The following is a 15,291-nucleotide window of genomic DNA, read 5'->3' as shown; positions in this document are numbered from 1 at the left end:
TTCCAGCTCAAACCCAGCCACATGCTTGGCCAAGCCTGTTACGGCCTGAGGTCTAGGACCTGGGCCCTTTCCCCAAGGCCTTGAGGTATTCATCAAAAATAAAAAAAACGATCTCTTTGAAAGCAGGCATGTGCTTGGGAGAGCTGGTAATGGTCTGGGCCTATGTTCTTTGGAGAGAGGATGTCTCTCATCCTGAGATTCCAACAGTTCCTACCACAGGGGGATGATGATATCCGTCAAAAAACATTGTAGGCAGGGTCAACACTGTTGACGAGATCACCCTGTTCTCAGTAGACAATATTGTTTGATTAGATCCCTCTTTAGTTTGTCCCATGTTAGGGAATCTGGAAGTCCCGCCTCTTCCGGTCATCCATTGGCTGCTGGCAGCTGTATTGATCGATCAAGAAACAATTAGAGACAGGGACCTTCAGAGTTTACAGGCCGTTTCCCAATACAGCATCAGAGCCATGCCCTGCACTTTGCTGCTGAGGTCTGTCTCCTGCCCTGTGTTGTTTACAATCTCATCCACGTTAACAGTGGCAAGACTTCTTATGTCCAATTGTAACTGTTTAAACATATATTCCCTTTGGTCACGTCTTACTAATGTTATAGTTTGAACCAGTCAGTGTATCTCAAGGTTTTGGAAGATGAATATACAACTGGATTGTTTGTATCACTCTCTTAAGGATTTAAGTAAAGTGCTGGAGAGATAGTTCAGCAGGTAATAGCAGTGACTGCTCTTCCAAAGGTACTGAGTTCAATTCCCAGCAACTACGTGGTGGCTCACAACCGTCTGTAATGGGATCTGATGCCCTCTTCTGGTATGTGTGAAGAAAGCTACAGTATACTCATCATATATATATATATATATATATATATATATATATATATATATATATATATATATAAATTAATAAATAACATCTTTACAAAAAGTTGGAACTTAAGGAAAACCCTATGTGTTCTTTCAATGTTTCTACTTTGGTTAGTTAATTCTGGCAAGAGATACAGGATATTACTATATATCTTTGGCTGTCCTAGAACTCATTGTATACATCACACTGGTGTCTGACTCAGTGTGATACTTCCTGCCTCTGTATTCTGACTGTACTGTTAGAGGCCTAAGCCAATAGACCCAGCTTGGTTACTGATTTTATAGTCAGTAATTGTTAATGTTGATAAAATTCCTTTGAAATGTGGTAAGCACTATTGATCTTGTAGACCTTATCTGTTCTTTGTATCTGGGATTGAAATTTCTCGAGAAAGGCTGGATCCTATTCAAAGGGCTGAGGAATGACAGGGGTGAACCTCATTATTAAGTTTCCTTGTCATATGACTTGGTAGCTACAGTAGAACTTCAGTGTCAGGAAATAAGAGGGGCAGGCCCCAGAATTATAGGAATACATTGTCTATGAAGAAGACATGCCCAGTGTTGTCTCTGTTGTGCTTTCTTCTGTACATGTGTATGGGATATTCTAGAGTGCAGTGACTTACGAGGATGTGCATGTGAACTTCACTGCAGAAGAGTGGGCTTTGCTGGATCCTTCCCAGAAGAAGCTCTACAAAGATGTCATGCTGGAGACCTACAGCAACCTCAGTGCTATAGGTAAGACTGTGAATTCCCTTTCCTGATTAAAATTGGAGAAAACAGTTTCTTTCCTTTGATGCACTTCTGTAATGCAGTTGACATGGCTGCAGGATTTGGTTTAGAAGTCACGCATGACTCACTGGTTCACTGAAGATAGTAACTTACAGGTTACACGATGTGCATATGTACATGTTCTGTCACTCTGTTTTAGGATTTAATTGGGAGGACCAAAATTTTGATGAACATTGTCAAAGATCTAGAAGACTCAGAAGGTAATTTTTACGTGGAAGGTCCTACAAATATGCCTTTGAATAAATTTTAAAATGTGCTGAAATTTTAAGGGAAAGCAACAGTGTAAATGAGCACAGCTTTAAGTGTATTGATGATGGTTACATTGTAACAAATCCATGTCCTCAGTGCCCTGTATCTGGTTTGTTTTTGCAAGGCATTCCTTTAAGAAAGAGGGCATGGAAACAATGCCTTAGTGTATATATCTCCATTTGAAACATAGCCCTATCAGAGCAACACTGTACAACTAGCAGTCTGTTTCTGCTCATTTTGTAAAAGCTAGACACATTGAATAGTTGGTAAATATATGTCCACAAGCTTCTAAGAAGGAACTAGTCTATAGTAAAGCTAATGTTAATCACTTATTAATAGAGACAGAATAAGTTTCTAGAGATGGTAGCTTCTTGGATTTATCAAGGATGTTGTGCAGTAACCACGATCCCTATACCACATGTCTGTGAGGAACAAAAAAATCAAACCTTGTGAATGCAGTGTTCAAACTTTTTTTGTTTGTCTTCCTTTCTTAAGTATATAATGTATCATAATAGATACAAACTGTATATAAAAGGGATATTTAAGGAAATAAAGTCTCTCTCTCTCTATATATATATATATATATATATGTTTATATATATATATGTGTGTGTGTGTGTGTGTGTGTGTGTGTGTGTGTGTGTGTGTTTGTGTGTATCTCTGATAAAAAGTAAACGATCTATCTATAGTGGATCTATCTATAGTGGATGGTATTTAGTATAGGCTTTTTGAACATGATACAAGTTTAAAATTAATTGCTTTTCCAATTTCATTGGCAATACAGCAACCTCATTCTGTAGAAAATTCTCTTGAATATTAGGAATATAGAAATGCTACTATTTCTCCTGATTCATTTTGCAAATATAATATGATGCACAGTATAGTGACAGTTCAAATATAGTTAGTGTGTTAAAGCTCTGAATTCTTCCACTTTTTATCAAGTGTGAGAAAAACCTTTGATTCAAAAAGAATATATAAGGCTGAGCCATATAATGAATGCTCATAGAATCTCAGGTATCTTTCAAAATGAAAACCAACCCATAATGAAGGGACCGGCATGAATGTAAACAAAGTGATAAAATCTTAAGGTCTGATTCCTCTTTATATTTAGACAAATAGTACCATGAATTCTTACAGACAAAAGTATTTATCACTGCGGTAAAGCTTTCACATGTGCCAATTTTCTTCTCAGGCATGAAAGAAGTCAGAGTACAGAGAAACCCTCTGAATGTACACAATGTGGTAAAGCCTTCTCTTTACATGCTCCCAGTCATGCTCAAAGACATGAAAGTTTTCATATAGAAAAGACACCTTATGAAGTTATTCAGTGTGTCAAAGCCTTTGCACCTTACACAAGTAGCCAGATAAGTAAAAGCACAGAAATTGGACAGAAACCCTATGAATGTAATCAACGTAGTAAAGGATTTGCAAAACACAGTCATGTTAAACGTCATGAAAGTATTCATAGTGGAGAGAAACCCTTCAAATATAATGAATGTGATGAAGCCTTCTTACATCCCTCGGATCTTCACATGAATGAAAGGATTCATACTGGAGACAAAACCTACAAATGTAATCAATGTGATAAAGCCTTTTCCAAACAAGATAGTTGTCGAGAACCCCCCACGCTTGGGCACCAAACTGTTGCGCTTACTGGACGCCAAACTGTTGCAGCCCGTACTGCCCGTTCCGGTCCGAGGGTCAGGGTCTAGTGAGAGAGAGAGAGAGTGGGGATAAAGGGGAAGAGACACGAAGAATGGAGACAAGACAGAGATTCTGATCAAGTCTCGTTTATTGAAGGGAATTCGGAGCTATTTATAGGCTTTTGCCACGTGCCTTGTAGGCGCGTGGATACCACCTGCCTTGCAGGTGTTGATATGACGTAAGCCTTACAGGCGTCTATAGCGTGGACAGCACGTGCACCGCAATGCCTTGCAGGCGTGGATAGCACGTGTGCCTTACAGGCATGTATGGCGTAGATAGCACGTGGACAGCACGTGAACTGCAATACCTTGCAGGCGTGGCCACCACGTGCACCTTGCAGCTGGGGCCAGTAAACAGCAACACAAAATATGTGGGATATCAGAGTGTGCTTCAGCTGTTGTAGGCTATTGAAAACCAAATCTTTCGTCAGGGTATATGGCTCAAGATGGCTGCAAAGTTGATCTAGCCGCTTTCTGCTAAAGTCGGCTCCCAACAGATAGTCTCAGGACACATAAAAATACTCACATGGGGGAGAAACCCTACGAATGTAATCAGTGTGAGAAAGCCTTTTACCAAAACAGTAGTCTTTAAATACATAAAAGATTCATACTGGAGAGAGACCCTACAAATGTGAATGTGCTAAAGCCTTTTTTCTAAACTCTAACCTCCAGAAGCTTAAAAGAAGAGAGAAACCCGACAAATGTCGTCAATGTGAGTGAGCCTTTTCACAGAAGTAGACACATCCTCTCACTGAGGCCAGACATGGCGGCCCAGTTAGGGGAACGGGGTCTACAGGTGGCAAATTCAGGGAAAGCCAGTACTCCAGTGGTTGGGGAACCCATATGAAGACCAAGCTGCACATCTGTTACATATATGAGAGGCGCCTAGGTCTTGTTCATGCTCACTTTGGATGGTTGGTTGTTCAGTATCTGGGCAACATCAAGATTCCAGGGTAGTAGATTCTGTTGGTCTTCCTGTGGATTCCCTGTCTTCTTTGGGAACCTCAGTCCTTCCCTGATCTCTTCCACACAACTCGCCAGGTCTTGTCTGATGCTTGCCTGTTTGTCTGCGCATCTATTTCTGTTAACTCTTCGTCATAGCCCCTCAGAAGCGAGGTGTGCTGCAATCCTATTTGCAAACGTAACACGATATTATTAATAGTATGAGGGACTGGTTTTTGCCCCATATGGAATGGGTCTCAGTTTGGGCCAGTTGTTTGACCACTCTCTTCTCTGAACTACCCCTGTTTCTATTTGTCTTATAGACAGGACAGATATTAAATGGAATATAATTTTGGTGATATGATGTCCTTATTTCTGCACTGGGAGTCCTGCTTGGCTACAGGAAGTGGCCAATTCATGATCGACATCTTCCACTTCTAGGAGTTTTAGCTAGACCCTTGCAGTATTCATTCTTTGGGTTTCTCCTGTCCCAGGTTTCCTGCAGGTCCTTGAGATTTCTTCTGAATCCCTACACCCCAGATTTCTATTGTCCCCTCTGCTTTCCGTCCACCTTTCCCTTTCTCCCTCCACCCACATTTTTCTCCCCCATTTCTTCTCCCACCCAGTTTCCTTCCACTACCCACCACTGAAATCTTATGAAAAAAGTCCAGCCATCCTTCCTTGGCCCTCTTACATATTTGCAGTCTTTGAGTCTGTGGATTTCACTATGGTTATTCTATACATTATTTGTAATATCCACTTATAAGTCAGTACATAACATTCACGGACTTTTGCGTTTGGTTTATCCCACTCAAGATGAGATTTTCTTATTCTATCCATTTGACTGCATGATGTCTTTGTTGTTAATGATTCGGTGTTCCTTGTGTAATGAGTGACATTTTTTAACCACTCTTCGGTTGAGGGACTCGAAAGGTTTTTTTTTCTATTTCTCTCTATAATGAATAAAGCTACTATTAACATAGTTGACCAAGTGTCCTGGTTGTATAGTTGAACATTTTTGGGGTATATCCCCAGGAGTGATATAGATGGGTCTTGAGGTAGAACTATTCTCACTTTTCTTAGAAAATAACAAAATGTTTTCCAAAGTGGTTCTTTACGTTTTCACAACCACCAACAATAGAATAATGTTGGGAGCCGACTTGTAGCAGAAAGCGGCTATCAGCTTTGCAGCCATCCTGAGCCATATATCCTGACATGAGACTTGTTTTTCAACAGCCTACAACAGCTGAAGCACACTCTGATAAACATCTTGTTTATCCCACATATCTTGTTTTGCTGTTTAGTGCCCACAGCTGAACGATGAATGTCCATACCTGCAAGGTGCACAGTGCACTGCTATCCACACTATACACACCTACACACCTGTAACGTATATGTCATATTTACACCTGCACGTGTAAATATACCACGTGCCTTGTAGGCACGTGACAAAGTGTATAAATACCCTGGGCTTCCCTTCGAAGAGAGAGACATGAAGAGAGAAAAAAGGAGAGACAAGAGACAAATAAGACAATGAGGGAGAGACAAGAGACAATAAAGGAGTCGAGACTTGATCAGAACCTCTGTCTTGTCTCCATTCTTGAACTCTTTTGGTAGACCCTGACCTGAAGATCGGAGCAGCAGCTTGGGCCTCAGCATTTTGGCCCCCAAGCATGGGACAGAGTGGGTCTCACTAGAAGAGTGTTTCCCTGGCTCCACATTCTATCCAGCATGTGCTATTTTTTGAGTTTTGATGTTAGCAGTTCCCATGGTTGGAAGATTAATCCTCATAGTTGTTTTGGTTTGAATTTCCCCGGTGAGTAAAGATTCTGAAATTTTATTTAAGTATTCCTTGATCATTCACAGTTCCTCTGTTGAGAATTCTCTGATTAGCACTGTACCCTAGACTTTAATTGGGGTATTTGGGTTGTCGCTGTCTAACCTCCTGGGCTCTTTAGAAATGCTGAATATTAACCCCCTGTCAGATGAAGGGTTAGTGAAGATTCTCTCCCAATCTGTATGCTGCTGTTTTGTCCCAATGACAGTGTCTTTTGCCTTCCAGAAGTTTCTCAGTTTCATGAGGTCCCATTTATCAATTGCTTTTCTTAATGCCTGACCCATTGCTGTTCTCCTCAGGAAATTGTCTCCTTGACCACTTTTCTCTTCTATGAGAGATAATATATCTGCTGTTATGTTGAGGTCCTTGGTCCTACATGAGTAGAGTTTTAGTGCAGGGTCAGATATGTGGATCTATTTGCATTCTTCTACATGTAGACATCCAGTTATATTAGCAATATTTGTTGAAGATGATTTTATCTTTTTTTCACTGTATGGTTTTGATTTCTTTTTCAAAGAGCAAGAGTGTATAGTTGTGCATTGGCCACCTTGTCTGTTTCTGTCCCAACACCATGCAGTTTTCTCACTCTTGCTCTCTAGGACAGCCTGAGGTTGGGAACCGTGTGTTTTCTTTCAGAGTTGTTCAGATTATCCTGGATTTCCTGGTTTTCTATATGAAGGTGAGTATTTCTCTTTCAATGTTTGTGAATATTTTTGTTAGAATTTTCATGGGAATTGCATTGAAGTTTAGAATGCTTTTGGTAAAATGTCCATTTCCACTGTCTTAATCCTACCTATCCATGAGCATGGGAGATCTTTCTCTCTTCTGATTTCCTCTTCAGCTTCTTCCTTCAGTGATAGGAAGTTCTTGCCATACATTTACTTACATGGCCCATGCTACACCAAGATATATTATATTATTTGTCAAAATTATGAAGGGCATTATCTCCGTGACTTTCTTCTTGGGATATTTATAGTTTGTATGAATTATTACTACGGAGTTCATTTACATTTTTTCCAGTCACTTTGGTAAAGATGTCTATCAGCTGTAGGAATTCTCAGGAAGAATTTTAGGAATGATATATTTATATATCATTAGGATATATATATATATATGAATGATATATTTATATTTAGGAATGATATATTTATATTATATTATATTATTATATATATATTATATTATATATTAAAGATGTCTATCAGCTGTAGGAATTCTCAGGAAGAATTTTAGGAATGATATATTTATACCATCATATCATCTGGGAGGAGTGACACTTGACTTCTTTCTTTCCAGTTAGTTTCTTTTTGTTCTCCTTTGTTGTCTTCTTGTTCTAGTTAGTACCTCAAGTACTATATTTCATAGACCAAGATCTCTGTCTTATCCCTGATTTTAGTGAAAGTTCTTTAAGTTTCTCTGAGCTTAATTTGATGTTGTCTATTGGCTTGCTGCATACTGACTTTATTATTTTTAGGTATGTATGCGATATCCCGGATCGCCTCAAGAGTTTTGATATAAAGTGGCTTTGATCTTCTCAAAACTTTTTCAGCCTCTACTGATATGATCATGTGATTTTTTTTTCCTCCCAGTTTATTTGGTGGATTACATTGATGGGTTTTTATATATTAGACCATTCCTGCATCTCTGGAAGGAAGCCTGCATGACCATGGTGAATGATGTCTTCTTGTGTTCTTTGGTTTGTTTTTATTGGGTTTGGTGTGAGTTCATTTTCATTGACTTTTAGAAAGTCTTTAATTTCTTTCTTCCTGGACCCAGTGATCAGAGCACAAAGAATATTTAGTTTGAGTATGTTTGTAGGCTATCCGTTCTGTTCATGTAGACAATTTTACCTAGTACAGCTTTCCGTTTTTCACCTTCCCTCTGAGGAAGATGTGCTACCTAACAATAGTGCTCCATAGTGATTTTCTTCTGTTTCCTTCTTTTCTCCTAGAGTTTGCTGGAGTATCTAGGTAACAGGTATATATTAGTCGATATTACCCTGATACCAATTCGATCTCATGGAAACAGAAATCATATTTTATATCCTAAATCTCACTTTAATAGGTCATCTCCTTGGAACAGTTCTGTCTGTGAAGTAGATAGTTCACCCTTCTGCAAGTTGAATAATGGACGTGTAAGCTATCCACCTTGATTCCAAGAGGAAGTAGAGGAAATGGTGCTGAGTGCTTAAGACAGGGAGATAATTCATGGGAGGACAGGCCCAAGTGATTCTGAAACAGAATTCTTTGTGATCAAAGAAGGATCAGCTCCTGGTAGAATCCTGGGCCCTGAAACTGTATGGTGTGTGCCTTCAGCATACTCTACCCCCAAGGGAGGTTCTCATGTCCCTCAAGAATCTAATGTATATACCCAAATTCATGCGTTTTTAGAAATGTAATCACGTAGAACAATCAGCCATCAACTATATATCTCACAATATAGCTTGAAGTGATACCATGTAAAGATGTATGTGTAATTTGACAATTCATGCTCCTTCATATCCCCATTAGTTATCCATTGGCACTTCCTCTTGAAGTACTGCCTGCTAATAGAATTATCTAGACATGCTAATTATGTAAGAACAATGAGACACATTTTATTTGTTTTGTTTTGTGTTGTGTGTGATGTGATAATGGGCTTTTAGGCCCCCAAACATAAGTGGAGATGGGAAGACAACTCTGTGTGATCTACATTTGGCAATCTTTTTAGGATGATCAGTGTTATTTTGCCAACCTTGCACACCAAAGGTGTTTCACACTGAGTCTTTTCATAGATGGTCAGATAAGATTTGGTGAAAGAAACATTTCACCAGAAAACATTGTCTTCTTTTTAGATTGTAAACATATTGTCATATAAGAATGGAGAGAAATAGTAACATTGGTTATAAATTTTATGTGCAAAAAAATGATGTATTGCTAAGTCTTTTTTAGATTATGTTATTTCATTCTTAGGTAGAAACACTTCTTCAGAACACTTTTCCCAGAATCAGAAATGAGTGCCAGACAACTGTCTCATTGGGTCCAGCTGGTTGCCTCTAACCCTGATGACCTGAGATCAATCACTGATAGACCCATATTATCTAGAAATGTTTTTCTGATTTCTATACTTAGGTTCTGGCTTATGCCTGTCACACACCAGCGGTATATAAACATGTTAAACAAAATAAGGAACAATGATATCACTTGTAGTCAAAACATTCCTTGGGTTTTATCTCTAGAATTCACACAAAGGAAATAGAAAAAGACACCTGTTAGGTGTTTTCTCACTGCTTCCTACACCCAGGACACAGGGGTATATCCACAAACACAATTGAAATATTTTTTACAGGAGGAAATTAACTAAACAAAGAACCCCAATTTTGAGAACATATGAAATGAATTGCCAGTTTAAATTATTATTATAAAATTTCAGTAGGTGTTACTGAACATCAAAACTATGAGGTTTACTCTTTAATTCTTACCTTGTCATTCATTCTTTGATTCAAATGTAAGTCATTGACAAAACAGCTCAGCTGTTGTTAGAGGTGCATTCCTGTAATCCCAGGACATTAGGGATGGTGGTAGGACAGTCTCTGAGTTTTAGGCCATGGTGGTGTACATAGTGAATTCTTGGATAGTCATAATTTATAGTGACAGTCTCAAGGAAAAATAACAAAAAGAAACAGCATACCTCATTTTATTGAAATTTTCCAAATACAATCTGTTTTCTGGACTCATTTGGCAGCAGTAGGAGCCAACAACAATGCATGCCAGGTGTACCTCTGATGTGAGTTTTGCTCCCTGTAAGGAGAGAAAAGGAACTTGTATGCATGAAGATTGGTTTGCTGAATGGGCTTCTATTCTGGTTCATAGATGCTGGCAAAACTTTGTTAGTAACTCTGAGTGGTGGCGACTCTAGGTGACATCAAATCTGTCTTCACGGCAGCCTGGACCTCAAACAGAAGTCACCCTAAAACTGTGAACGTCTGGCATTTAGGCAGAACCATGCAGTATGGATGAACTATAGGGGGTGGGATGGGGCTTTGGATGTAGAAGAAAGAGGAAGAAAAGGCCCCTGTAATGCAGTCCTCAGGGTTTACCTGAACACCAGCTGGCCTCTATTGCACTCTGTATCCACTCAGCTGTGATGCTTCAGTCCTGTCCAGTTCTTCCCCTCGTTTTATCTAGGCAACTACACAGATTTGTCAGTGATAGCAGCCTGCATATCCCATGTGGCAGTCTCCAATTTGCACACAAAGCCTCTCAGTTCCTACAGCATTAACCCTGTATAATGCCTGAATGGTTGGAATTGGATATTCTAAAGGAGAAATTCCCATCTCTCCCTTTGGTTTTGGTAGTATAATAGTGGACCCCATGAATTTTGAATTTCTCATGGAATCTCATTTTCATAAATGATTCATTCCTCCAGGTAAGGACTTCTGTGCATAATAAATATTTATTTGTTAATGAAATACTTTTCAGGAGAGCAAGGAGCTAAAATTCTGTTAAGGACTTAGAAAAGGGAGAAAACTTCTGTTTCAAGTCAGTCATGCTGAACAAATCTCTTAATCTGTTTTCAATTTTCATGAGTAATTTTCTCCTTTCATTTTACTCATTTTTGTTGTTTCATTTTCAAGAGTATTCTCACTATGAGTCTCTGGCTGGCCTGGAACACTTATCTGTTCTAGAACATCAGAGAATTCTGTCCACTTTGCCTCCATATTACCAGAATTATAGGTGGGCAGTGTCACAGCTAGATAAATCAGTTCTTTTCATTGGCTTATTGAGGATGAGAGGCTGAGTCTCTCTGGTTAGGGTAGCTAGGACACAGACTGTGGTCCTAACTCTAGTAAGAGAAGTCTACCATGAAATGCAGCCCTGCTAACTTCAACTCCACTGTCTTTCAGTTTAGGAGCAGTATTGTTTTGCTTTATCATAGTGTCTGTTATAAGTCTCCAAAGGACTAGGGCAGAGCTCTGTCCTTATTCTCTAGATGGTGAAACCCAGACTCAGGGTGCTAAGGCACTACTGAATATATATGTGGAACTGCTTGTCTTACTCATGCTGTGTCTCTAATGACTCAGTAAATGAAGTGGAAGCCACCTCAGCTAGACATGGTGGTACAGGCCTGTAGTCATGGTGCTTGGAAAGTGGAGACAGCAGTTTCAGGATTTCACAGTCATTCAAGGTCTAGCCTCAACACAGGATTGGAGTTTTCAGCTGGGAGCAGGGATATCTGGAAGGCACATAATGAATAAACACAGAATACATTTTGGGTACAAACTGGCATGTAATTTTTCAAGACTTAAAGTTACTCTCCCTTGTCTCTCTTTACTTTCTCTTGATTGCTCACAGCTTGAAGCTGCACACAATCTCCATTCTCCTGCACACTCTGCTTTTCTCCTGTGAGCTTTTCCTCAAGCTCTCACACTCCTACACATGGCTGTGCATTCCCCTTTAACTCACACACACGCATCACATATCTCACACACACCACATGCACTCTACTTTCACTCACATACACACTCTCTATACACACCTCACATTCTCTGTTCACTTACTCTTCAGAGCTCTCTGGCCTTTTTTTTTTTTTTGCCCCAGTGTTTTATTGGTAATCCAAAGGCAGGTAGTAAGAAGACACTGTATAGTCATTGCTAAAACAAATTTAAAAGGATAACCACATCCCCAGAAAGAATCAAGAATTACAATTGTTCCCCAGAGTTCCAAGCTTCCCCTATTCCTAGGCCTGTAGCTAAGATGATAATAATTGCAAACTTGTCATTATTTAAACTTTAACTTTGGACCCCCAGCATGCTAGACTTTAACAGAATAAAACACTCTACGTTTACATACCATTTGAGTCCAGGGCATCATTCTTTGGTGAATCATGGACCCTTACCTAATTCATGTCATGTGAAAGGAAGTAGACCAGATTGGTTGGCATATAATTTGAGTAGGTTACCTTGATCCAAGGAATGTTGAGTTTCCAGCTAGAGGGCACTCTTGCATATGTGTCCTGATCCACTTGCAAATTTACTTCAGCTCAGAGGGCTGAGAAACATGCCATTGGTTTTAGCTGTATGTGTTTGGCTACACATCTCAACAGGCTAGCATTGCCCACAGGGCAAGGTCACACGAATGTCTTCATAATGCCATTCTCTCCAATCAGGGAATGGCCTGCTGTTTTCAAAATCCTGTATGGCTACGTGGGTATTTTTTAAATGCTGTATCTCTTTTTAAATGTGAGTTCCTTTAAATGCATCTCTGATATTGTCTCTTAATTGTTTTCATTCTCCAATACTTCCCAGTCATTAACAATTTTGTTTCATTTTTCACAAGTGCTGTTGATTATTTATTTCTGATTAGAATTATAGATTAGAATTATTCTCCACTAGCACAGGCTAGATCATATTATGAAATTTAGAATTAATTTGAATGCCCAATGCTGTCTCTGCTGCCACATGCAGGAAGTCAGTTCTTACAACTCTCCCAGGCTGGACCTTGACTGTTCACTGAAATGAAAAATAGACCATAAATAATTGTCCTCCAACTTCTGTTTCCTATTGGGACTCTCAAATTAAGCTGCACCTGTGCAAGACTTGACTTCTGTGACCAACTTTGAAACGTGTGTAGTCACAGCCCACAAAGGGATGGGACAAAGAGAAGTTGATATCTTCCCTGCTTTGACAGTACATAATATTAGCAATGAGTACTGAGGTAATCAGTTTTAGATGATTGATAAATGTCCTGTCTGGACATTTTTCGAGTTCACAGACCAGGCAATGAAGAATCTGGATAAAAAGCTGAACTTACTGTGAAACCAAATTACTGTCCTTACTTTATTTCTACCAAATGGAAGATCTAAGTGGTGTGATATGGCCCTGACTAACAAGACTGTCTTTTTATTCTTTTTCAAGATTTAAGATTGATTTCCTCTGAAACTATAGTCTAGAATATAGACTTGATTCTTTATATCACATAATGTTGCTTGCTTACTGTCTGAAATAGTAACTCAAACAACTTTCTCGTTTTCCCTCCTACTATAGAACTATGTTTTTATATCACTATTATTTTAATCTATATGTCAGGACACTCAGGAAAGCTCTGATTTATAGAAAAACCCAAGAAAATGCCAGGTCCCAGCTTATACTCAACTATTTAGAGTTTCAGTTCTTGTGGAACTATATTTAGCCATGTAATTGCTAGGAATGAACCCTGGTTCTAAACCTATGCTCTTGACAACTGAGTGATCTCTCCAGCCCCACTAACCCAGTTTCAGTAAAGTAAAATGTATTTTACTCAAGACATTTGTCACGAGAGAAGCAACTCTGAGCAGATAGCCTCAGTTCAATCCCTTTGATGGTCGGAGTGATCCCAGGACAGACAAGTCTAGGTTGCTGTGGAGAAGCAATCCTGTGAAGCACATCCTCCTTTACTTCTAACCAGCCCTATATCACATGACTTCTAGGCTCCCTCTTCTAGAGAAGATTATCATGCTGGGAATAGTGGTCCGAATGCACAGGATACATCTATTCTGCTATCTATTATAGATTCCATATGTATTATATATCATTATGTTCTTAGTTAATCAAGGTCAGCTGGGGTTCTTAATGAGAGCCCTGTCTCATACAAAGGAAACAAATCAAAATTGTATTGGTGATGAGCTAACGGACTCCACTTTTTCTTCCTTTTGCTGATGAATCATAGTGTTACAATTTGATTCCAAGTTAAAAGTCATCTTTTTTTTTTACTTGTTCTTCCTCTGTAATCTTGTGACTTCCACATCATAAATCATTTCATTGTTCCTGCTATGTTCTGAGAACTATGAGATAGTTAACTAAATTAATAACTAAATAGAATCTGCTTTTGTAATCACTTGCTTTGTAACTAGGCCTTGAGTTTTTCTATAAAAAGACTCTCCTGCTTTTATTCAGGGGTGCCTTATAAAGTGGGAATGAAAGCTGGGTATCCTGGAAGAAAATTGGTGCCCTGACCTTCTGGAGGATTTTCTTAACCAGGTTTTCTATTTTTTTTAAAGATTTATTTATTTTATTTATGTGAATACACAGTAGCTGTCTTCAGACACACCAGACGAGGGCATCTGATCCCATTGCAGATTGGTTGTGAGCCACCACTTGGTTGCTGGGAATTGAAGTCAGGACCTCTGGAAGAGCAAGCAGCCAGTGTTCTTAACCTCTGAGCCATCTCTCCAGCCCCCAGGTTTTCTATTCTTGATGATGTTTCTTGTTCAAGGTGTTCTGGGACACATGGGGGTCAGGATTGTGTTGAGGGGTCCCTGAAGGTAGGGAAAGAAACCATGGTAAGAGATAAGAATGAAAACCTCATACAGATTGTCTTTTTATCCTGGATCAGACTTCAGGAAGTGTAATGCCAGGTAAATTATTGCTAGCATACTTAAAACACAGTACAAGTTGGGACAAGGTTTCCAGATAACTGTCAGTCCAGTCAGTCCAATTCCAGGGCACAGTAAAGCCTGGGAAGTACCTATAAAGAAACTCTTTTGCAAAATACACATGCCAATGAGGATGGATTCTATGGCTAAAAGACCTACATTTAAATCTGGTCTCTGATGAATAGCAAAGAGGTCTGCAAGCCATAAAATGCATGTCACATTTTCTATAAGGTTAGATAACAGTTGTAAGAGAAAAAAGTGTGGGATAATCATTCTGGAAAACTCTGTGACACTTACCTGTATATCAAAGGTAAGGGAGGTCTGCCAACACAGATAACAAAAAGCTCACCAGGTAAATAAAAGAAAAGTCCACTTGCAGCCTTTGGATATCTGCAGGTACTTTGTGTCCTTCACAGAGGAGAGACCCCTTCCCTTATTTTCCTCCTGATCTGTGGATGATTTCTGCTCCCAAAGACTTCTCACTTATTAAGAGTGGAACAGTCCCTCAG

At 39.2% G+C, this 15,291-nt stretch overlaps 1 protein-coding gene across 1 annotated transcript in view; it reads left to right on the top strand.

The window, feature by feature from the left end:
* Positions 1-15,291, top strand: part of LOC143437295 (uncharacterized) — a 56,632-nt gene that overhangs the window by 9,694 nt on the left and 31,647 nt on the right. The window contains exons 3-5 of the mRNA XM_076922104.1: positions 1,480-1,606; positions 1,800-1,860; positions 3,102-3,517. Coding sequence (XP_076778219.1) covers positions 1,480-1,606; positions 1,800-1,860; positions 3,102-3,517 — 604 coding nt within the window. The remainder of the gene's footprint in view (positions 1-1,479; positions 1,607-1,799; positions 1,861-3,101; positions 3,518-15,291) is intronic.

The sequence above is a fragment of the Arvicanthis niloticus genome, chromosome Y (genome assembly GCF_011762505.2).
Source record: "Arvicanthis niloticus isolate mArvNil1 chromosome Y, mArvNil1.pat.X, whole genome shotgun sequence".
NCBI lineage: Eukaryota > Metazoa > Chordata > Mammalia > Rodentia > Muridae > Arvicanthis > Arvicanthis niloticus.
Note: the sequence above shows the minus strand (reverse complement) of the source record. Positions and strands in the feature narration are given on the sequence as shown.